Genomic DNA, 22657 nt, shown 5'->3' with positions numbered 1-22657 from the left:
TAAAATAAAAATTCTGCTATAACCGTATCACCTAAAATTGTTTTTTCTGATAATTATTACAAGACCATACATGTACCCACTGCTTCCCTTTTGCTGTCATTGACATATCTAAGTAGACGTGAAGGTGGCACCTGGAAAATTGAAAGTTGTAAATTTAAACAAATGGAGTTATTAACTTTAACACTCTTAACATAATGCTTATTAGAAACCCTCTCTTTTATGTTAAAAGGAAATGATACTTAGGCCGAAAGGGAAGGTAAGAGGTGAATGTAATCCTGGATCACACAAGGCTTAAACACTCCAGTCAAAAGTAAACATAAAGATAAAGATGTTCTTTAAGGAATGTCTGAAAAGTAGCCATAAACAAAACATATGCATTAAAATTGTCAAAGTATTTTAATTTTCCATATTGGCTTGTTGCAAGTCAGGTTCATGCATACAGAATAATACCACTTTACAGTTTTGAATGAGGTGTCTCACTCTTTCTGGAGACCTTTAGCAACAAATCTGTAATATTTTGGTATTTTGCGGCTCTGATCTTTTGCCTCCTCCATGTACTGATTACTACTCTAGCAATGGCAAATTCTGTGTTTTATACAGTGACATTTTTCACCACAGAAACTACTATTACCCCATGATTCAGGCAAATGGGTCGAGGGGTTTCCCAACAAGAGTTGTTATGACAGAAGGTTTCAGGTACCCAGGTCCATGAAACAGGTTTCAGCATTCCTCTGACTCAGAGTTAATTGAAGATGATATACTAACCAGACCAGTTTCCCAACATGTTATAAACATGGTTGTTTTTGCAGAGGCAAGGGATCAGAAAATGGAGATTAGGAGGATAGAAAGATGATGAGAGTTATGTGAAAATGATCTTCAGCAAAGCTTGCAGCTCTGATCCAGCTCAGTCCCTATGTTGAAGAACAGCATAGTTGATCCAGAAACAAAGCTGTTCCTGTAGACTATATTTTTGATGTGCTGAACTCTTTCTTTGAAGAAAAAGGCAAAAAAAATCTTTCCACAAAAATACTATGCAAAATCAAATTAACGTGTAGCCTACAGTTACACACTGAATGGCTATAGCTCAGTGTCTTCGTATAACAGCAATGTCTCCAAAATATTGCAACACTCACAACTAACTTATGTCCACATACAGTCTTATCCACAGATTTTACTTATGCCAGCTGCACAGGTATGCCTGCTCTTTAGGTTTCTACAAAAAATTTAAAGTGGAATTAAAGTTGACAATATCAATCTGACATGTTTAGGAGCGACTGTATAATGTGCAGAGGAGGGTACGTGCCTTATTTAGTGTGGGTTGCAGTTCATTTATTGAAACACCTTAACGGACAAGACTTTCCTCTTCCTTCTTGCAAAGGAAGTGACAGAGAAGAGGACTTACATATGAAAATGGCATCAATCTAAGGTGGAAATCTGCTGGTTCACAAAAATTATCTCTCTCTGATCTACATACTTACACCAATTTTGTGAAATTTTCATTTGATTTTTAAAAAGCCTGTAAAACATGTGAGATAAAATCCAGTTTCTGTCAAAGTGAATGGTAAATCTCCAACTGACTTCAATGGGGTCAGGATTTAACTTTTGGAAATGTAATCCAAGTGAAAAACTTGGTAGGCTAGAAGATAAGGTTGGTTGACCAATAAAGACATACCTGAATTTTTTCATTTCCTATATTTGGAAAAAAATTAAAATATGAGCAATGAAAAATCAAGTTACTGTGAATGATAAACATAAGACATGCTGTACTGGTTTATTTACTCTCTGTATATAAAGAAACAAACAACAAATTATTCAACGAGACACAACAATTAATAAAAATATTATATTAATGAGGCAGCCTTGCCACTGACAAATTATCTACTGATGCAAATGCTACAAATATATTTTCTAACAAATTGCAAAGGAAATATTTTAATTATCATTACTATTACAGTATATATTTTATGCTTCTTATCTTGTCACTGTATTAGTCAGATTACCTAAAATCCCAACTCATAGAACACTATGTATTTGACATAGTGTTCTTACATTGTTTTTAAAATTTTTACATACTGTTACTCATGGATTAAACAGTACATCAGCAGGCAACTGGTTCTGCGATGTCAAGAGGGGTTTTTGCATTGCGTTCAAGCCCCAAAGTACAAACTGTAAATTGGAGTTAAAGCTGCCTCTTTTTTATTAATTTGTATGTTTTACAGAATATTTGCTATCCACTTCTTTATGTACATAGTGTAGAAGAATGTTAAGTTTGTTATGTGCTTGTAATACAACTGTTAATTTTTCATTTAATATCTTTTGGTTTTCAGTGATGTCTTCATGGTTCAAGCAATCTTATCTTCCAGCCAATGAAGATTTTTGTCTAGACTAATAATAAATACATACTAAGAAAATGTAAAGTTCTGGACAGATGTTTATAGACGTTGGAACTGATCCTCACAACACTTTCCTCGCCTTTCATTTGGGGGCTGTGGGAGTTAAGGTTGAAGGTAGAAAATAACATACAGAAATAGAAGGCTGAGAATGGAACCTGACTGAGGAGGGTAGTGCCAGATGGACCCACTGCCAGAGACAGAGATGGTTGTTGCTAATATTCCTCTTGGTTTTATTTTGTTTCAGACTCTGACTTACTCAGATTAGAAGTGCATGCTAGAATTTTGAGTGAAAGCTTTTGTCTATGACCTTTCTACTTACCCCATGTAACAAGCCCTGCTGGTTTAGAACCCATATGTTCAAGACTCTTATCCCAAGTAGGAAACCTAATGATCTCCAAATCTGAAATCCTCCCTCACAATTGACTCATGCATTGGTTGGTCTCTAGTATCAGCCTTCTCTTTTTGCTTGCACTTGGCACTAGGAGGACCCTTAAGAAGACCACCTGCATTGTCTTCACTTGTCTTAATAAATCCCTAGCATCTTTATCTGCTGTATCCTGTAACCCTCTGTTTGTATTGTTGGTTTCCATGTGACCCATACTAAGCGGAAATCCCCAGCGTTCCTCAGGATATCCTTTGCTTTTCTTGTCAAATCCTTTGTCCTGGCACCTGGGAGGCAGCAGTAAGCCATTCTGTTCTCGTTCTGAGTCATGGATACAAATGTTCCAGGTTACCGTCTAATACTAATCAAATTCACAGAAAATTCAAAGCTAATGGGCAAAGCTAGTACTATGGAAAATAATTAAAGTTCTATAGGCTCTTGGAAAGGTACTACAATAGAACACATAGAATGAAGTTTAATTGGGATAAATGCAAGAAAGATCTGACACACATAGAATCATAGAATCCTAAAACTGGAAGGGACCTCGAGAGGCCGTCTAGTCCAGTCCCCTGCACTCGTGGCAGGACTAAGTATTATCTAGACCATCCCTGACAGGTGTTTGCCTAACCTGCTTTTTAAAATCTCCAGTGATGGAGACTCCGCAATTTCCCTAGGTAATTTATTCCAGTGCTTAACCACCTGGACAGTTAGGAAGTTTTTCCTAATGTACAACCTAAACCTCCCTTGCTGCAATTTAAGCCCATTGCTTCTTCTCCTATCCTCAGAGGTTAAGAAAAACAATTTTTCTTCCTCCTCTTTGTAACAGTCTTTTCATACTTGAAAACTGTTATCGTATCCCCTCTCAGTCATCTCTTTTCCAGACTAAACAAACCCAATTTTTTCAATCTTCCTTCATAGGTCATGTTTTCTAGACCTTTACTCATTTTTGTTGCTCTTCGGACTCTCTCAAATTTCTCCACATCCTTCTTGAAATGTGGCGCCCAAAACTGGACACAATACTCCAGTTGAGGCCTAATCAGAGCAGAGTACAGCAGAAGAATTACTTTTCATGTCTTGCTTACAACACTCCTGGGAACACTACAGCCAAAATGCTTCTGAAATAAATGTAGTCAAACTTTACTAATTCTGGGTCACTGAGAACGAAAATGATGCTAAAAATTGTTGATTGGCTGTAGTTTTCAAGATATGCTATTGGGTTAGTATATACGACCCTTGACTTGGGAATGGCGGAGGATAAGTGAGTTATAAAGGGAAGGGATCTCAATTTAAACCAGAAATGACTAAAATACATCTTTGACTGAATCTATGAATAAATCTATGACTGGGTTTGGACAGTACTTGCTTTTTAGGCAAAACAATGAATGATGCAATCTGAAGCTGGTATTGCGTCATCCATTATATGAATTGCATCATGTTATTCCTAGAAGTCATGGATGATGCAATGATAACAAAGCTTACATCACTCTGCTGAACAAATTGCTCTATATCAGCTCTAGAAATCATACAGTGTTGTGCTCTCTTATTTGTCAGTGTTTGATTTTGCAAAGGGATACATTTCTGTTTAGCCAAAGTGAGCAGAGATGCCTCGTACTTGTGTGAACAGTGCAGATAACTTCTGCTATGTTTGTGGTGAAGTGACTTTTGCATCACAAAAGCGCAGTATAAGCACTATGGTTAAGAAAGCCTATCACCTTTATTTTGGCTGCAAAATTGGAGATCAGGACAAAAGGTGGGCCCCACACATATGCTGCAACACTTGTGCAACAAATCTTCGCCAGTGGTTGAACAGGAAAAGGAAATCTATGCCTTTTGCAGTGCCAATGATTTGGAGAGAGCCAACAGATCATACCAGCAATTGTTACTTCTGCATGGTGCCTCCAGTTGGGAAAGGTGTGTCAAGGAAGAAAAAGTGGACTGTGCATTATCCAAACATTCCATCAGCTATACGCCCAGTACCCCACGGAGAAGGACTGCTGGTTCCTGATGCACCAGAATCATTCTCACTTGAGTCAGATGAGGAAGAGGATGAAACTTCTGGTCCTGAACCATCAATGTCACAGGACCCACATTTTCTCCCATCCTCCTCCTCTGAACCACACCTCATAACACAAGGTGAACTGAATGACCTTGTCAGGGATTTGGAACTACCCAAGAGTAAGGCAGAGCTGTTGGGCTCCAGACTACAGCAGTGGAATCTCCTGGCAGGTGATGTTAGGGTTTCCATGTTCCGTGACCGTCAAAAGGATCTTGTCCCATTCTTCTTTATGGAAACTGATCTTGTAGCCTGCAACAACATTGATGGTGTGATGGCAGCCCTCAACATCCAGATGAGTGGAGACTGTTCATTGATTCATCGAAGACGAGTCTTAAAGCTGGTTTACTTCATAATGGCAATGTTTTGCCATCAATTCCAGTTGGTCATGCAGTCCATATGAAGGAAACCTATGACAACATGAAACAACTTTTGAGGTGCATAAACTATGACCAACATCAGTGGCAGCTTTGTAGCGATTTGAAGGTTGTTGCTCTCTTGCTTGGTCTGCAGACTGGATACACAAAGTACTGCTGTTTTCTCTGCGAATGGGATAGTCGTGCAAGAGATTCCCACTACATCAAGAAAGATTGGCCACTCCAACAGTCATTGGAGCCTGGGAGGAAAAGTGTTCAGCATCCACCACTTGTTGAATGAAGGAAGATTTTGTTACCACCCTTCCACATCAAGCTGGGTCAGATGAAGAACTTTGTCAAGGCCATTGACAAAACACAAGCAGCTTTCAAGTACCTCTGTGGAAAATTTCCAAGGTTAAGTGATGCTAAGATAAAGGAAGATGTCTTTGTTGGTCCTCAGATTCGTGAACTTCTTCGAGATGATGCATTTGACCATGCACTGTGTGGCAAGGAAAAGACGGCATGGAAAGCCTTCCAGTTAGTGGCAATACATTTTCTCAGAAACAACAAGGCAGACAACTACAGGTTGTTGGTGGAAAACCTCCTCAAGGCATACAAAAGCCTTGGTTGCAACATGTCACTAAAGATACATTTTTTGCATTCTCATCTAGATATTTTTCCACCGAACTGCGGAGCAGTGAGCAACGAGCACGGCAAGCGATTTCGCCAGGACATTGCAACAATGGAGAAACGCTATCAGGGCAAATGGAGTCCATCAGTGTTTGCAGACTATTGTTGGACAGTGACAAGAGATGCTCCATTTAATGAATACAAGAGACAAGCCAAGAAGCGCCGAATAGACACTGAATAGGATTAAACTATGTACATAATAGTTTTTTGCCTTTTGTTTCACAATAAATTTTATTTATAGAACCCTTTTGCTGATTTTTAAAGTGTTACATAAACAGGACAGGTGAAATATTATCATGTAAAGCAACCATAAACACATGAAAAGACCTAGGTTTACAATTTATGATTAAAACTCTACTATCTACACAATATACATAGACATAAAATGTAAAAACTTAAATATCTTAGAAACAGTAGCCAATCAGTTGTTTTAATTGTCATATTTGAATTCAGCACATCAAAATACATAATAAATAGCACATTTTATCTCTGAAGCAGACGACTTCTCAAAAATTGTAGACCAGTGTAATACATCCCAGAATGATATTTGCATTTTTTGCAACAGCGTTACACTGTTGACTCATATTTAGCTTGTGGTCCGCTATGATCCCCAGATCCTTTTCCACAATACTCCTTCCTAGCCAGTCATTTCCCATTTTGTATGTGTGCAACTGATTGTTCCTTCCTAAATGGAGTATGGTACTTTGCGTTTGTCCTTATTGAATTTCATCCTATTTACTTCAGACCATTTCTTCAGTTTGTCCAGATCATTTTGAATTTAAATCCTATCCTCCAAAGCACTTGCAACCCCTCCCAGTTTGGTATCGTCTGCAAACTTTATAAGTGTACTCTGTATGCCATTATCTAAATCATTGATGAATGTATGGAACAGAACCGGACCCAGAACTGATCCCTGCGGGACCCCTCTTCTTATGCCCTTCCAGCATGACTGTGAATCACTGATAACTACTCTCTGGGAATGGTTTTTCAACCAGTTTTCCACCCACCTTATAGTAGCTCCATCTAGGTTGTATTTCCCTAGTTTGTTTATGAAAAGGTGATGCGAGACAGTATCAAAAGCTTTACTAAAGTAAAGATATACCATGTCTACCGTCATCCACAAGACTTGTTAGCCAGTAAAAGAAAGCTATCAGGTTGGTTTGACATGATTTGTTTTTGACAAATCCATGCTTACTGTTACTTATCACCTTATGTAAAATGGGAGGAAGTTTAGGTATCAAGATTCTTGGTTTCCAATGAACACTTAAAGGCTGGTGTAAGAAAGAACTGCAGAGAAGAGGATACTGAGAGTGGTTGGAGTAAATACATGCATTTATGTCATCTATAATATGATAATGCCTTTACAAGGACAGGTATTTTGTTTAGATGTATTGTTGCTGCAGTTAGAAATGGAAAGATCCTATCATATCATAGTCCGTTGCCTTTAAAGGGAAGTTGTAGGTCTAGGGAAGGGATTATTGCTGCTGTATAGCATAAGAGCTGAATGTATGCATCGTTTACAGGAAAGGTGACTAAGGGATGACATAATCACTGTCAGTAAATACCTGCCAAGAATTAACACACAGTGGATAGGGCAGGACCTAACATGCATAAAAGAGCAAGGGGGAAGTTTTAAAACGTATGATGATGTTATTAGTAATACATACGTTGACTTTTAAACATCTGAAGTCCCCGGGGCTGCCACTGAGAATGGGGGCTACATTCTATGTTACCTTTTAAAAGGGAGAACTTGTAGCTGTTTAGCCATAAGAAGTTTTATAACCATGAGGTCAGTTAGACAATGGAGTGACATCAAGTATGTCTATTTGGCAGGTAAAACTGCAGATAGCACTGATGGAGATTCTGTGGAAACCTCAGTTCCCTCCTATAGTTATAGAGGGGGATAGGCCTGTGGCAATTGCCAGTCTCGAGAATGGCCAGTACCAGAAATCCCACGGTAGGCAGCTATGGTGTAGTCTGCCATCATGAAATGCTCATCCTAAATCCTAGTAGAGTTGATTTAAACCCTGAAGCAGGAGGGTTTATGTCCCTTCCAAAACAGCCTGCTCTGGATGGTGGCTAGTTGCGCAGTGTGATACTTACCCCCCGGTGCACTGCTCTTGGTGAGGATGTGGACCAATGACACAAGGACTAAAGTGTGCACGCGCACAAAAACTGTGTAATATCTGCCGTGGCTCTACGCCGACATAACTTAGGTCAGCAAAATTTTATATTTTTGGCATGGCCATGGTCAGAGAGAGTCCTTGGTCAGAGCTTAGGGCGTAGCTACATTTAAAATGCTACAGCGGCACAGCTGATCTGGTGCAGGTTTGCTGCTGTAGCATTTCAGTGTAGACACTACTTACGCTGACGGGAGGGCTTCTCTCATCAGTGTAGGTCAGTGGTTCTCAACAAGGGGTATGTGTACCCCTGGGGGTACGCAGACGTCTTCCAGGGGATACATCAGCTCATCTAGCTATTTGCCTGGTTTTACAACAGGCCATGTAAAAAGTACTAGCGAAGTCAGTACAAACTAAAATTTCATACAGACAATTACTTGTTTATACTACACTGAAATGTAAGTACAATAATTATATTCCAGTTGATTTATTTTATAATTATATGGTAAAAATTAGAAAGGAAGCAATTTTTCAGTAATAGTGTGCTTCCACACTTTTGTATTTTTATGTCTGATTTTGTAAGCAAGTAGTTTTTAAGTGAGGTGAAACTTGGGGGTACGCAAGACAAATCAGACTCCTGAAAGGGGTGCACTAGTCTGGAAAGGCTGAGAGCCACTGATACAGGTAATCCACCTCCACCTTCCCAAGAGGCGGTAACTAGGTCTACACCTGCAGTTGGGTCGGTACAGCTATGTTTCTCAGGGATGTGAACAAGCCAATGTAAGTTCTTAGTGCAGACCAGGGTTAGAGTCTCAGACTTTGTCTCTACACTCAAGTTTTGCAGCTTTAATTATGCTGGCATAGTTAAACCCTGCTATTGCAGATGCAATTATATGAGTATTAAAGTGCTTATCTTGGAAGAGCTTATTCTGGTTTGAAACATAAATACATTATGAGTGTGGATGCACTGCCTTGGATTAGCTTGCATTGAGTTAAATAGGCTCTGTCAATTGAAGTCCATAATACAGACATACCTCATAATGCAGGATATTAGGTGGTGCCCTCTGTACTATGATAAAGAAACTCTGGAAGATGCATCAAGTGCTGATCAAGAAAGTTAGCGCCATCCAAGCAATGCAGAAAATTACTACCTGCCTAGGACAGCTGCAATACAATACAGAGAGAGGTGGACCCAAATTTAGAGACCTCATGCCTCCAGGAGAGGCACCTTGTACTCCCTGCCTGACCTCGGTAAGGGGCTGCTACTTGGAGCTTCTGGAGCCACCCTTTCTCTCATGACGCTTCTTGCTCCCCTTTCAAAGCACACAGATGAGATTGCACCATGCCTTTGGTTTTTGTGACAGCAGAAGGTTTATTTGTTAAAGTTTAATGTGTGAAAAAAGTATAAGGTAAAAGCCTAGGTGTGCTGTTTTGCCCTCCTTAGAGAGAAGCAGTCCCCTCCCAAAGAAGATGTCAGTGTAAAAGTCTACATTGGGTTTTGTGTTTAAATCAGCATTCTTGACTTTCCTTATTAAGTAACTTATATCAAACCTCATATTATTTTGTCCCTAAGTCACCCTGTGTATTTACTGAGGACAGCTGCCTTATAAGAGAGTCCTCAACCCTTAATGAAAAATGGTAAAGCTTCTAGAAATTTTAAAATGTTTATGCAATTAATGCCTTATGCATTCTTTGTCAAGTACTGTATATAATAAAGTACACTCCAGCCAAGCCCCTTGAGAGAATTACAGACTGGGGTGTATGTGAGCTCAGTGTAAATTATTCTCTGCCTTAATTTACAGACGTCCACTTGGACACTTTTTCAGCAGAATCAAGTAAGTGTGAAAATGACTCTCTTTTATTAAGAGCAAAGATTTGGAAATGCAGTGTTATTAAATTAACTGAAATCCAGTTAATTGGAACCATTTATTCATTTTGCTACCTTGAATATGGATAAATTAGGAATATGAATGAAAGGCTCCCTGAGAGCAAAAGAAACATTTTAGACAGTTGTTGGGAATAGAGAGGTGTTTTAAAATAGCGGGCATTAGAAAGAGGGATATACCTACAGGTCCCATTTAGTAATTTTTTCATCACCAAATGTGGCAAGATTTCTGTAGGCTCACGCAAACAGACATATCTTTATCTTCTTGGGGAATGAGAGATCCATTCTAGGTTCTGATTGCTCTGACTGTTCATTGCACTCAGGATTGCAAAAAAAGAAATCCTTTACTGTTAGGCTCCCCACAGCACTGCTCCCTAGGCTGCATTGCACGCTGAGGTAGCACTATTAGGGGAGTTGGGACTGGAGCAGAGAAGCAGCCTTTCACGCATAGAGACACTGGGACTCAGGAACTGGGCACCCCCATCTCCCTGTCATGTAGCACAGGCTACTTAATACTGCCCCCTTCCCTAACCGCCCTACTCCTGCCCAGGCCTACACACATGCCTATGTCCCCCTCCCTTCTCTGTCAGTACAACTCCATTCTTTCTCCCTGCCTCACTCTCCGCTGCTCAGATGATGCAAAGCCATTGTAAATCCAGTTTTATTCACTGTGTGAATCTGCCCAGTGAATTTGTCCCTAAAAGTCCCTAAAATAGAAAATTGATTTCAGGTTGATACTACAACTTTTCAGAATATTAGCACTTGCACATGGCAGCATTTCCTTTGAGTGCCTTGTTTGGAGTTTATACATGACATCTTTAGTAATTTGAAAAAAAACAGACATTTCCAGACAAACCCTTCATTAAAATGGGGTTAAGGTTAGAAGTATACATAAGTAACTAAGGGTAAAAACATTACAGAAGTGTGGCAACTATTCCAAAACAAAGCTTTACAGAGCCAGAAAAGTCAGAGTTAAGGCTGAACTTAAAAGAAATCCAAGCATGTTAAGGTGTGGGTATGCACCGTTAAAGACACCCAAACATCCTTATCTCTGCCCTGTAGTGACACCAGGAGGGAAGTAATTTTTTTTTTTTAAACCAACCTAATATGTCTTTAAAAATCTGGCTAATCCAATTTTAGACCACAAACACTAAAATGCATTATTGTAATTGAATGGGTGTTGAATGGGGACAGTGCAGGATAGAGTTAAGGTTGTTTGGGTGTCCTAAGTGCACATTTCCAAATGTAAAATGTTGAATTTCTTTTAACTTTAACCATTAATTTTAATGTCCTGACTCTGTAATGCTTGTGTTTGGAATAATTACATCATCCCTGTAATGTTTTATGCCCTTAAATTACTGATGCGGTACTATGTAGTGTAGTTGTAGTCACGTCGGTCCCAGGATATCAGAGAGACAAGGTGCGTGAGGTAATATCTTTTATTGGACTAACTTCTGTTGGTGAGAGAGGCAACCTTTCCAGATTTGAGTGGTAGCCGTGTTAGTCTATATCAGCAAAAAGAACGAGAAGTACTTGTGGCACCTTAGAGACTAACAAATTTATTTGGGCATAAGCTCTTGTGGGCTAAAACCCTCTTAATTGGATAGAGGCAGTGAAAAAAAAAACAGTAGGAAGATATACACCTCTACCCCGATATAACGCTGTCCTCGGGAGCCAAAAAATCTTACTGCATTATAGATGAAACCGCGTTATATTGAACTTGCTTTGATCCGCCGGAGTGTGCAGGCCCGCCCCCCCTGGAGCGCTGCTTTATCATGTTATATCTGAATTCGTGTTATATCGGGTCGCGTTATATCGGGGTAGAGGTGTATATACATAGAGAACATGAAAAAATGGATGTTGCCATACCAACTCTAACGAGACTAATCAATTAAGGTGAGTTATTATCAGCAGGAGAAAAAAAACTTTTGTAGTGATAATCAGGATGGCCCATTTCAAACAGTTGACAAGAAAGTGTGAGTAACAGTAGGGGGGAAATTAGCATGGGGAAATAGTTTTTACTTTGTGTAATAATTGGCCAAACCAATCGGAGAACACTTCAACCTCCCTGGTCACTCAATTACAGACCTAAAAGTCGCAATTCTTCAACAAAAAAACTTCAAAAACAGACTCCAGCGAGAAACTGCAGAACTGGAATTAATTTGCAAACTGGACACCATTAAAGTAGGCTTGAATAAAGACTGGGAGTGGATGGATCATTACACAAAGTAAAAACTATTTCCCCATGCTAATTTCCCCCCTACTGTTACTCACACTTTCTTGTCAACTGTTTGAAATGGGCCATCCTGATTATCACTACAAAAGTTTTTTTCTCCTGCTGATAACTCACCTTAATTGATTAGTCTCGTTAGAGTTTGTATGGCAACAACACCCATTTTTTCATGTTCTCTGTGTATATATATCTTCCTACTGTATTTTCCACTACATGCATCCGATGAAGAGGGTTTTAGCCCATGAAAGCTTATGCCCGAATAAATTTGTTAGTCGCTAAGGTGCCACAAGTACTCCTCGTTCTTTAAGCTTTCCAGACACACACAGCTCTTCTGCATGTCTGGGGAAGGTCCTTCCAGCATCGCAGCTAAATGCAAGGTGGAACAGATTGTTTAACATACGTGGCTAGCACATATTGTAAGAGACCATTCAAAATAGATTTCAGAGTTGCAGCCGTGTTAGTCTGTATCCACAAAAAGAACAGGAGTACTTGTGGCACCTTAGACACTAACGCATTTATTTGAGCATAAGCTTTCGTGGGCTACAGCCCACTTCATTGGATGCGTAGAATGGAACATATAGTGGGGAGATATATATACATAGAGAGAACATGAAAAGGTGGGAGTTCCTCTACCAGCTCTAAGAAGCTAATTAATTAAGATGAGCTATTGTCAGCAGGAGAAAAAAAACTTTTGTAGTGATAGAGTGATAGTGAAATAGAGCCAGTACACAAGTATCCTCACACCTTCTTGTCAAACTGCCTTAAATGGGCTAGCTTGATTATCACTACAAAAGTTTTTTTTTCTCCTGCTGACAATAGCTCCTCTTAATTATTTAGCCTCTTAGAGTTGGTAGGGGAACTCCCATCTTTTCATGTTCTCTGTATGTATATATATTTCCTCACTATATGTTCCATTCTGTGCATCTGATGAAGTGGGCTGTAGCTCACGAAAGCTTATGCTCAAATAAATTTGTTAGATTCAAAGTAGAGTGGCCATTAACACCTTTACAGTCATAGGACAAAGAGAGGGGTTAGTGGGTTACAGATTGTTGTAATAAAACACAAATCCAATGTCTCTGTTCAGTCCATGATTGTTAGTGTCTAGCAGAATGATGAATTTAAGTTCCGAGGCTCAGTTTTTGAATATGTTGTGCAGGTTTACTTAGAGAATGAGGACTGATAGGTCAGTGATCACTTTGTGAAAAGTATTCGCCCACAGGCGATAGGGTGTTTTTGTTTTTTATCATTTTCCTGTGTGAGTTCATGTGAGAGCATAGTGATTGTCTGGTTTCACCCATGTAGTTGTTATTGGGGCATCTAGTGCCCTGCATAAGGTACACCACATGTGCTAGGCATGCATAGGACCCATGGATCTTGAAAGGTGTTTTGTGGGGGATGTTGATCATTTTAGCAGTGGAGATATGTCTGCAGGTTTTGCATCTGTTCTGGCAGGTCTGGTGCCGCTTTGAGTTGGTGTGTCCTGCTTTATGGGGAGTTTGCTTGATGATGAGATGATGAGTTTGGAGAGGTTTTAGGGGAGGGTTGTTTGAAGGTCAGAAATGGGGGCTCAGGAAATAATTCTTTCAGGACGGGATCCCCATCAAGTATGGGCTGTTATTGTTTGATGATACCCTGTATGGTTTCCTGTGTGGGGTAGCAGGTGACAACTAGGGATGTGTGGTCAGAGGGGATTTTATTTCTGTATTGAAGCAAGCCCTGTTGGGGTATTTGGGTGGCCCATTCCATGATGAGATCTACTTCTCTCGTGGAGTGTCCTTCTTTGGTGAAGTCAGTTTTAAGTATGTTAAGGTGTAGATCTTGGATTTTCTCCTCAGAGCATATTCTGTGGTATCTGAGTGCCTAGCTGTAGACACAATAGATTTCTTAGTGTGTTTGGATCTGTGAAGGTAGGTGTGGTGATCAGTGGGTTTCTTGTATATGGTTGTCTGTAGGGTTCCGTTGCTGAAGATGATTGTGGTATCCAGGAAGCTGATGCTAGTGTGGGAGTGTTCCACAGAGAGTTTAATGGATGGGGTGATGATTGTTTTAAATTGTGGTGGAAATCCATGAAGGAGTTTAACCTGTCAGTCCAAAGGATGAAAATATCATCAATGTATCTCAGGTATATCATTGGTTTCATTGTGCATTTGTCTTGGAATTCTTCTTCAAGGTGGCCCATGAAGTGGTTGACATATTGGGGAGCAGTCGTAGTACTCCTGGCTGTTCCCATGGTTTGGGTAAAGTGTTTGTTGTTGAACGGAAAGTTGCTATGGGTGAGGCTGAAATGGATGAATTTGGCAATGTGTGTTGGTGTGGATATCTGAGTGTTCTCTGCTGTCTTGTAAATATTTGAGGCAACCAGGTATGCTGTCGTTGTTGTATAGGGAAGTGACATCCCTGATGGTGAGGACAGTATTCTGAGGGAGTAAGGTAATATTGCGCAGTTTGTGGAGGAAGTCAATTAGGTCTTGGAGATAGCTGGCCCTTTGTGATGTGGTCTGTCAGCCTTAACTCCATTTTAGCATTGTTTTTTTGTCTGGAAGTTGCTGGAGAGCACATATTGGCATGTACAAGAAAGAACAATAGTTGTAGTACTTTTATAGATTCTTTCATCCACAGATTTCAAGTGCTTTACTGGACATCTCAACACTCCTGTCACATGAGAGTTTTGAGATGTGCATTTTACAGATGGGGAAAAACGCAGGTGCAGAGAGGTCAAGTGATGGGGAAAAATGAAGGTGCAGAGAGGCATCCAAAGTCATATAGTGAGTTGGGGAGAGTTAGGGAATGAATTCTGATTCCATTCCTCTTTTCTTGTCACTAGCATTGTGTGCTAATGCTAATGTGAAATACATTTCCCTTTCCTTACATTTTATGTTTTTGGGATTTTTGTTGTTGTTGTTCTGGTTAATTCCAGATGCTTGCAGAACAGGATATTTTATTGCCCACAAAAATTTTACTTTCTGTTCATTTCTCCCAGGTAAACGCAAAGCATTGAAGTTGAATTTTGCAAATCCACCTTTCAAATCCACAGCAAGATTTACTCTCAATACGTCTGGAGTTCCTTTCCAAAATCCTCACATGTGAGTATAAAATCAAGGCTCCACTGATGAAACAATTCTGAAATTATTCTGCTAACATGTAATGTTAATTTAAAAGTAGTTTCATTGCTTCAGTTATATTATAGGCTGTTCAAAAAAACCACTTGTTCGAATCAATGTAAAAGGGTTTGTTTTAATGATTTTTAATAAATTAGAAAAAGGATATGCTAGGACTCTTCCTGTCTTAAATTGGGGCTAGTGCCTTTCAGGATTGGATAGAGAGCTGTCACTTAAATTATAGCTGATACACAAGCAGATTGTGCCTATAACTAATTTCCAGTTCTGTTCACTGTCATTTTCCTGTCTCTTTATTCAGTGCTTATTGCTTTTCATTAAAGACGAGTTCTTGTTCCTATGTTTACTTGTGAAAGACATATAAATGTGATACACTGTGTAGCACTAAAATGAAAAGTAGTAGACTGAAAAATTTAATTTTACCAAAATCCATATCTTGGGGAATTACTTAGTGACTAGATCTCACTGAATTTCCAAGCAAGGTAGTCAGGGATAGTTTTATGTAAAAGTTTAATGTAAGTGGAGAACAGAACTGCTTCTGACATTAAACATGATAAAATGTCACAGAAAATATTAGCTTTGTATCCTCAGATCCACCAATCTGGATTGATGGGTGACCCACCCACAACCTGTAAGTGTGGCAGAGCTCAGCTAGTGTGCAAAGATGTCCCTAATTTTTCCTCTTCAGGTTTCTTTACCAGATATCAAGAGTTTTGCCAAAGGCGAGTCTCAGAGACTGTCCCTGATGTTTCCCCAGCTGTCTGTGGTGCTCCTGGACTCTTTGGTGGTGTTTTTGTTTTTAATATGCTTCTGCTTTGCATGTTGCTGCACCCTCCCTTTAGCTCAGTGCCTTCTACTTCCCCAGAATATATTCCCTGAGGTTTGTTCCTATCTCTGGTAGCTCCCTCAGTTTTGGAGCTTTTTGAGCAAGTTTCAGCTGAGTTAGGAAAATATTGCTGATACTCAAGTAGTCAGTGCTGGTAGGTGAAAAATACAGAAACTTCCTGTGAACACTTCAGCAGATCTCAGGGACATCATCCTCCCAGAACCAGGATAGAGGTATCCAGCTCTCTTTTCCTTAAAATGCCCCACACTTAGGAGCCATTCTCTCTCTCCCTTTTTAAGCACAAACAGATTGTGTCATTGGCTGGAGGATTCCAGAATTTTCCAGCTAGTCAGTCTCTTTGTCTCTGATGATTTTCCACAGGAGGCTACCTTGGAGCCTTTCCTTTTTTCAGGCCCTTCTCTCCACCCTACTTCATAAAGTATTCAGTCTCCCCTAGTGGGTCATCTCTAGTGACTTGCCTTCACAGTGTACCTACCTCCAGTGGTCTCTGTCTTGGAGTCTATCTGGGAAATAGTGGTTCCTGTCAAGCACAGACGAATCTTCTGCTGGAAGCAGTGACATCTTAAGTTCCATATTTATGCAAGTGACTCTGGTCACGTTGCTCTTTAGTAAGTATTACTCTGGTGATGTGGGCATTGCAGTTGTGAAGGGGGCTGGAGACCAGGATGTTCGCTAGGATAATTGGTTCTCTGGAGCACAGTGAATTTGGACTTGTTCTGGGTTAGATACAGTGTTAAACTAACAGAAGGTGAAGATGGAACAATGTGTCTGCTGTGTCTGTTTGAAGGGTGGATTAGCTCATTTTTATAGACTCAGGTGTGTGACCTGTCTCATCACGGATTGTGTTTCAGGATTGTTTCTTGCTATGGGAGGCCTGAACAAGCTGAGAGAACATCTTTTTTTATCTTTGTGCTCTTTATGGTTGTCCTTTGGTTATCCTTTCTGGGTTCTCTTTTTCAAAGACAACACTCTTGTCTTTTGATTGTACTCCTTGCCCAGTTCCACAGGTCCGTGCTCCTGTACACACTGGTGGTCTGCGGCATGTGACTCCAAATGCGCTTTTCCCTCTGTGGAGAGGCCTTTCCAGTCCCTGAGCTGGGTGGGAATTGTTTTTCTAACTTTTGATGAGAAAGATTGCTGGATGATTGATTTGGATTGGGTATTTCAGACCATCTGGCTCCTGCTTTTCAAGGGCCATTCTGACTGAGGTTGTTTTCTATTTATTATGTTGCTGCTTCTTCTCCAAGCCTTGTGGATTGAGTGGTGTTGGGCTTTTTGGTTTCATGTGTCAGTGCTGGCTCAGCACAGTAATGCTGACCTCCCGTGTCTTGATGGGTTTTGCTGTATACATCCCGTTGGTCCTGATGGGTGGATCTGAAGATACAGAGAGGTTAATTTCTCACATGAAATTTAGGTTTCTGTGACTTGGATCCACCAATCCGGAGGCTGTCCCATTGTATCTGCCTCCAAAAGGGCAGAATTTGATGTTGTCAAATTATTCTTTTACCTTTTTCTTCTTTGAACTCTGGAAATAACTTATGGGAAGCTGAGAGGAAGCGGTTAGTAGTGACCAACAGGTGCCACAAAATGTAATTGCCTATTAGTTGTATTCTGCTTGATTGACAGGTTGTGATCGGGGAACTGATCAGGCTGGATTGGTGGATTTTCAGGTAAGAAATTGTGGTTTCTTATTACGCAAATGAAGAGAAGGGTAATGAATGGGGTTTTCTGTTCTGTTGAGGCTTTTGTCAGGAAGGAGGACATGTCCGTATAAATTCTGCTACTGAAACAAAGACACCACTACAGAAGAGGTGACCAAAGTTTATTCCACAGGCCAAATGTGTGTATTGCACAGTGTAGGCTGAAGTCATCCTTATGTTTCATGCAGCGGAACACCATCCAAAGACCACAGTTCTCAACAAGCAGTGCTCTCCATATTGAGCCAAATGATCTGACAGAGCTGCCTGTCAGCTTTTAAAGTCTTTGTGGGCCATAGCTCTACTAAACATGAGTATGGCTGCAACCCAGTCCATTTTTATGCGGCCTAGATGTGGTCCTCCTACTCCTGCCAGTGGGCAGAGATTAGATCCCCTCCCCCACACTCTCCATCTGTGAGCTCTTCCTGTCATCTTGTTGAAAAAAATGGAGAACAGTGTGAAACAATAACATCCGAGATAACCTTGAGTTAGGAGCAGAGTTTTAGCTTCTGTGATTCTGAGGCAGCAGAGTAGCTATGTACATTGGCTGAGTGGTGCCAGAGGGAGGGGAAAGATCAGTACTAAACCAGCTGTAAGTGCTTCAGGTAGAGATTTGAGGTACACAGGGAAGCTTCCACAGTGACAGCTTTGTTGTGCCTGGCTCGGTTCACTGTGATGAGCGAATCATTTTATTTAGTAAATAAATATCTCAATTTTTTGAAAGAAAGTAGATTCTTTTGGGCAGTTTCAGTATGTGATCTGGGGTAAAATTTTCGAAAGTGACTTTGCGTCAGATTTTTAGAGGTATTTAGGTGTCTATCTACCTTTACAAATATGGGCTGTAGGCATTTAGGAGCCTAACCCCAATACTCTATGTGTGGTGATAGAGGGATCACACACTCACCTCCTAGCCCATTGGGGAAGTCAGTCAGGGTATCGCTGCAGGAGTTATGCTCCATTTCAAGGGACTAGAAAGTTGAGAGAAGAGCATGTTGATTAACCAAATACACTGTGCACCTACTCAGTGCAGAAAATGGAGGGTAACATCCATTGGAGTCAGTGGCAAAACTCTCATTGACTTAGTGGGGCTAGGATTTCACCCTAAACATTTTCTAAATTTGGGGTAAATCTGTTAAGATCTGGGGGGGGGGGGGTAGTTAGACTCACCTTTAAATAGAAGCCTGACTCAGAGTGACTTGGACTGAGATTACAAACTGGGATGTATTTCAAAACAAAGCCCTAACCAGTTTGGAGCTTGGCTCCCTGAACACCCACTCCTACATGATCCCATGGGGCAACACCACCTTAATGAAGTCAGCAGAGGGAGGGGAGGAGTCATCGCCTCTGGACCTTACTTGGTCTGACAGAACCTGGATTTTAACTTAAGGGCAGAGGGTGCAGCTCATCTGAAATATCAGGCTCCTATTGACTGGCTGGATGCAGTTGGAGGTTACTTTTTGAAGTGTCTTAGTGTTGGTTGGGTTAATCTCCCATGGACAATTCATGCTATAGATTTTGTCTTTAAAAACTCTCTTCCCCTGAATAAAGGGTCCGTGGCTGCTAGACTTGGGTGCTTCTGAGAAATCAATTTAATTGCCCTTGTTCTGGATGACATTGGTGTGGCTGCTTTATGGGAAGGTCCAGACTGGAGGATGTCAATGTGAAGCATCTAATACAGTGGTCTCTAACCTTTTTATGCAGAAGATCACTTTTTGAATTTAAGTGCAACCCAGGATCTACCCCACCTCTTCCCTGAGGCCCCTTCCCTTCCCCAAAGCTCCGCCCACTCCCTCCATCCTCCTCTCCCCCCCCCGTTGCTTGCTCTCCTCCACCCTTACTCAATTTCACTGGGCTGGGGGAGGGGGGTTCGGAGTGTGGGAGGAGGCTCCGGGCTGAGCCTGGGGCAGGGCATTGGGGTGCAGAAGAGGGTGAGGGGTCCAAGGTCTGCAAGGGAGTTTGGGTGCAGTAGGGGGCTCTGGGCTGGGGCAGAGTGTTTGAGTGCAGGAGAGGTTGTGGTGTGTGGGCTCTGGGAGAGTGTTTGGGTGCAGGAGGGAGCTCTGGGCTGGGGCAGAGTGTTGGGGTGCTGAAGGGAGTATGGGGTGCTGGCACTGGGACGGGGGTCAGGGCTAGAGCAGGGGATTGGGATGCGGGAGGGGGTACAGGGTGCAGGAGGGGGTATGAGGTGCTGGCTCTGGGAGGGGGCTCAGGGCTGGGGCAGGGGTTTGGGGTGCAGGAGGGGATTCGGGATGCAGGAGGGGGTTCAGGGTGCTGGCTCTAGGAGGGGGCTCAGGGCTGGGGCAGGGGGTTGGGGTGCAGACTCCCACCGGGCAGCACTTAACTCAGATGGCTCCTGGTTAGTGATGCAGCAGGGTCCCTGCCTGCCCCAGCCCCACACTGCTCCCTCCTGGGGAGGGCGGGGGACATGTGGCTCTGTGCACTGCCCCTCTCTGCAGGCACCCTCTCCTCAACTCCCATTGGCCACAGTTCCCTGTTCCCGGCCAATGGGAGCTGCGGGGTCAGTGCTTGCAGGCAGGAGCAGTACACGGAGATTCCTGCCCCCACCCCCCGGCCACAGGGGCGTGCTGGCTGCTTCTGGGAGTGGCGTGGGGCTGGGGCAGGCAGAGCCTGCCTTCGTGGCAGCCCCGCTACACCGCTGGACTTTTAGCAGCCGGAGATCGCGATTGACTGGGAGTGTCTCTAGGATCAACCAGTCGATCACTATGGACTGGTTGGTAACCACTGATCTAATGGAAGGGATTCGAGTGGAGGATTTTAGAGTGAAGATGGATTCTAGTTCTTACTCCTGTACATGGCTATCGGATCATGAGTAGGGCTCCGTCACGCAGGTCGCGGAAGTCACGGATTCCTTGACTTTCCAGAACCTCTGTGACTTCTGCAGCAGCCAGCGTGGCTGATCCCAGGGCCACCCAAGCAGCTGGCGGGGCCCACTGCTCAGGTGGCCCCAAGGCTAGCCACACCAGCCACTGCTGGAGTGGCCCTGGGGCTAGCCAAGCAGAGCCCACACAGCCGGTCAGCCACTGTCGACAGCCCCCAGCAGCGGTCCCAGGGCAGCCAGAGAAGCTACTGTTGGTGATTCCTGGCAGCTGGTGCCGCTGGCCCCAGCCCCAGTCCCGGCCCCCAGCAGCGCCTGCCCCCACACCCCAACAGCGCTCTCCATCCCCCACCCCAAGATTTAGTCAGGGGTATTTATAGTATAAGTCATGGACAGGTCACAGGCCGTGAATTTTTGTTTATTGCCTGTGACCTGTCCATGACTTTTAATAAAAATAACCATGACTAAATTGTAGGCTTAATCATGAGCCTTACCACTTAATGAAGCCTAAAAAGAATGAGCAGTTTGTTTAGCCCCAACTGTGGCCATGATTACTGTGTCTATTTAATGAGTTTAGTATGGATATTCTGGCATAGTATGATGCTTTTTTCCTGCATAGCTGTACAGTACTTAGCACTGTCATCATGATAATATAACGCAAAGGCAGAGAAATACCATAATATGTAGTTGTTTTGATGAGCTTTAAAAATATTGTATCTATTCAAGTGATTTATGTTGATGAAAAACAAAATTCATAGTATTTACATTACGCAGGGTGCAAGGTCTGTGCAGTGTTTCTGATCAGCTAATAATTCTGCCTCTTGGAAATAAAAAGTCTTGTTTAGAAAAACAGTATAATTCATCTAAATGGTATGTTGGTAGCCGAGGCCCTGATTCAGGAATGCACTATACGTATAAAATGATGGGGTCTAAATTAGCTGTTACCACTCAAGAAAGAGATCTTGGAGTCATTGTGGATAGTTCTCTGAAAACATCCACTCAATATGCAACAGCAGTCAAAACAGCGAACAGAATGCTGGGAATAATTAAGAAAGGGATAGATAATAGGACGGAAAATATCATGTTGCCTCTATATAAATCCATGGTATGCCCACATCTTGAATACTGTGTGCAGATGTGGTCGCCCCATCTCAAAAAAGATGTATTGGAATTGGAAAAGGTTCAGAAAAGGGCAAGAAAAATTATTAGGGATATGAAACGGCTTCCGTATGAGGAGAGATTAATAAGAATGGGACTTTTCAGCTTGGAAAAGAGACAACTAAGGGGAGATATGATTGAGGTCTATAAAATCGTGACTGCCGTAGAGAAAGTAGATAAGGAAGTGGTGTTTACTACTTCTCATAACACAAGAACTAGGGGTCACCAAATGAAATTAATAGGCAGCAGGTTTAAAACAAATAAAAGGAAGTATTTCTTCACACAATGCACAGTCAACCTGTGGAACTCCTTGCCAGAGGATGTTGTGAAGGCCAAGTCCATAACAGGGTTCAAAAAAGAACTAGATAAATTCATGGAGGATAGGTCCATCAATGGCTATTTGCCAGAAGCTGTGAATGAGCGACAGGGGATGGATCACTTGATGATTACCTGTTCTGTTCATGCCCTCTGGGCCACTGTCGGAAGACAGGATAATGGGCTAGATGGACCTTTGGTGTGACCCAGTAGGGCCGTTCTTATGTTCACTTAAACATTTGCATAAGTCTATGCCATTTAAGCATGTACTTAACTTTAAGCATGTGCTTATGTTCCATTGAAGTCAATAGGATTTAAGCACAAGCTGAAGTGTTGTCTTGAATAAGGAGGCTGCCTTTGATGGGGGCCTGACAAAAAGGTAAAAGTGAGTATTATGGATGAGGTGCTTTACTTAGCTATGAGGTGCATGAGGCAATACACAATCCTTTCATAGTCACACTTTCTATTATGGTTGCATTTATAGTTTATAAAAGTTTATATAATCAATGATTAATAGACATATACATGTTACAGACATTTCTAGTATGTGTTACAGATGATTATAAACTTTGGTGTTAG

At 41.7% G+C, this 22657-nt stretch overlaps 1 protein-coding gene across 8 annotated transcripts in view; it reads left to right on the top strand.

Moving 5' to 3' along the window:
- The window catches only part of MAP2K4 (mitogen-activated protein kinase kinase 4), a 168962-nt gene that overhangs the window by 58667 nt on the left and 87638 nt on the right, over positions 1-22657 (top strand). For 5 of the 8 annotated variants that reach the window (XM_054047059.1, XM_054047061.1, XM_054047058.1 and 2 more), the window contains 2 exons: positions 9797-9829; positions 15093-15195. In XM_054047059.1, the coding sequence (XP_053903034.1) occupies positions 9797-9829; positions 15093-15195 (136 nt within the window). The remainder of the gene's footprint in view (positions 1-9796; positions 9830-15092; positions 15196-22657) is intronic. The other 3 variants (XM_054047060.1, XM_054047062.1, XM_054047066.1) reach the window with 1 other exon arrangement.

The sequence above is a fragment of the Malaclemys terrapin genome, chromosome 13 (genome assembly GCF_027887155.1).
Source record: "Malaclemys terrapin pileata isolate rMalTer1 chromosome 13, rMalTer1.hap1, whole genome shotgun sequence".
NCBI lineage: Eukaryota > Metazoa > Chordata > Testudines > Emydidae > Malaclemys > Malaclemys terrapin.
Note: the sequence above shows the minus strand (reverse complement) of the source record. Positions and strands in the feature narration are given on the sequence as shown.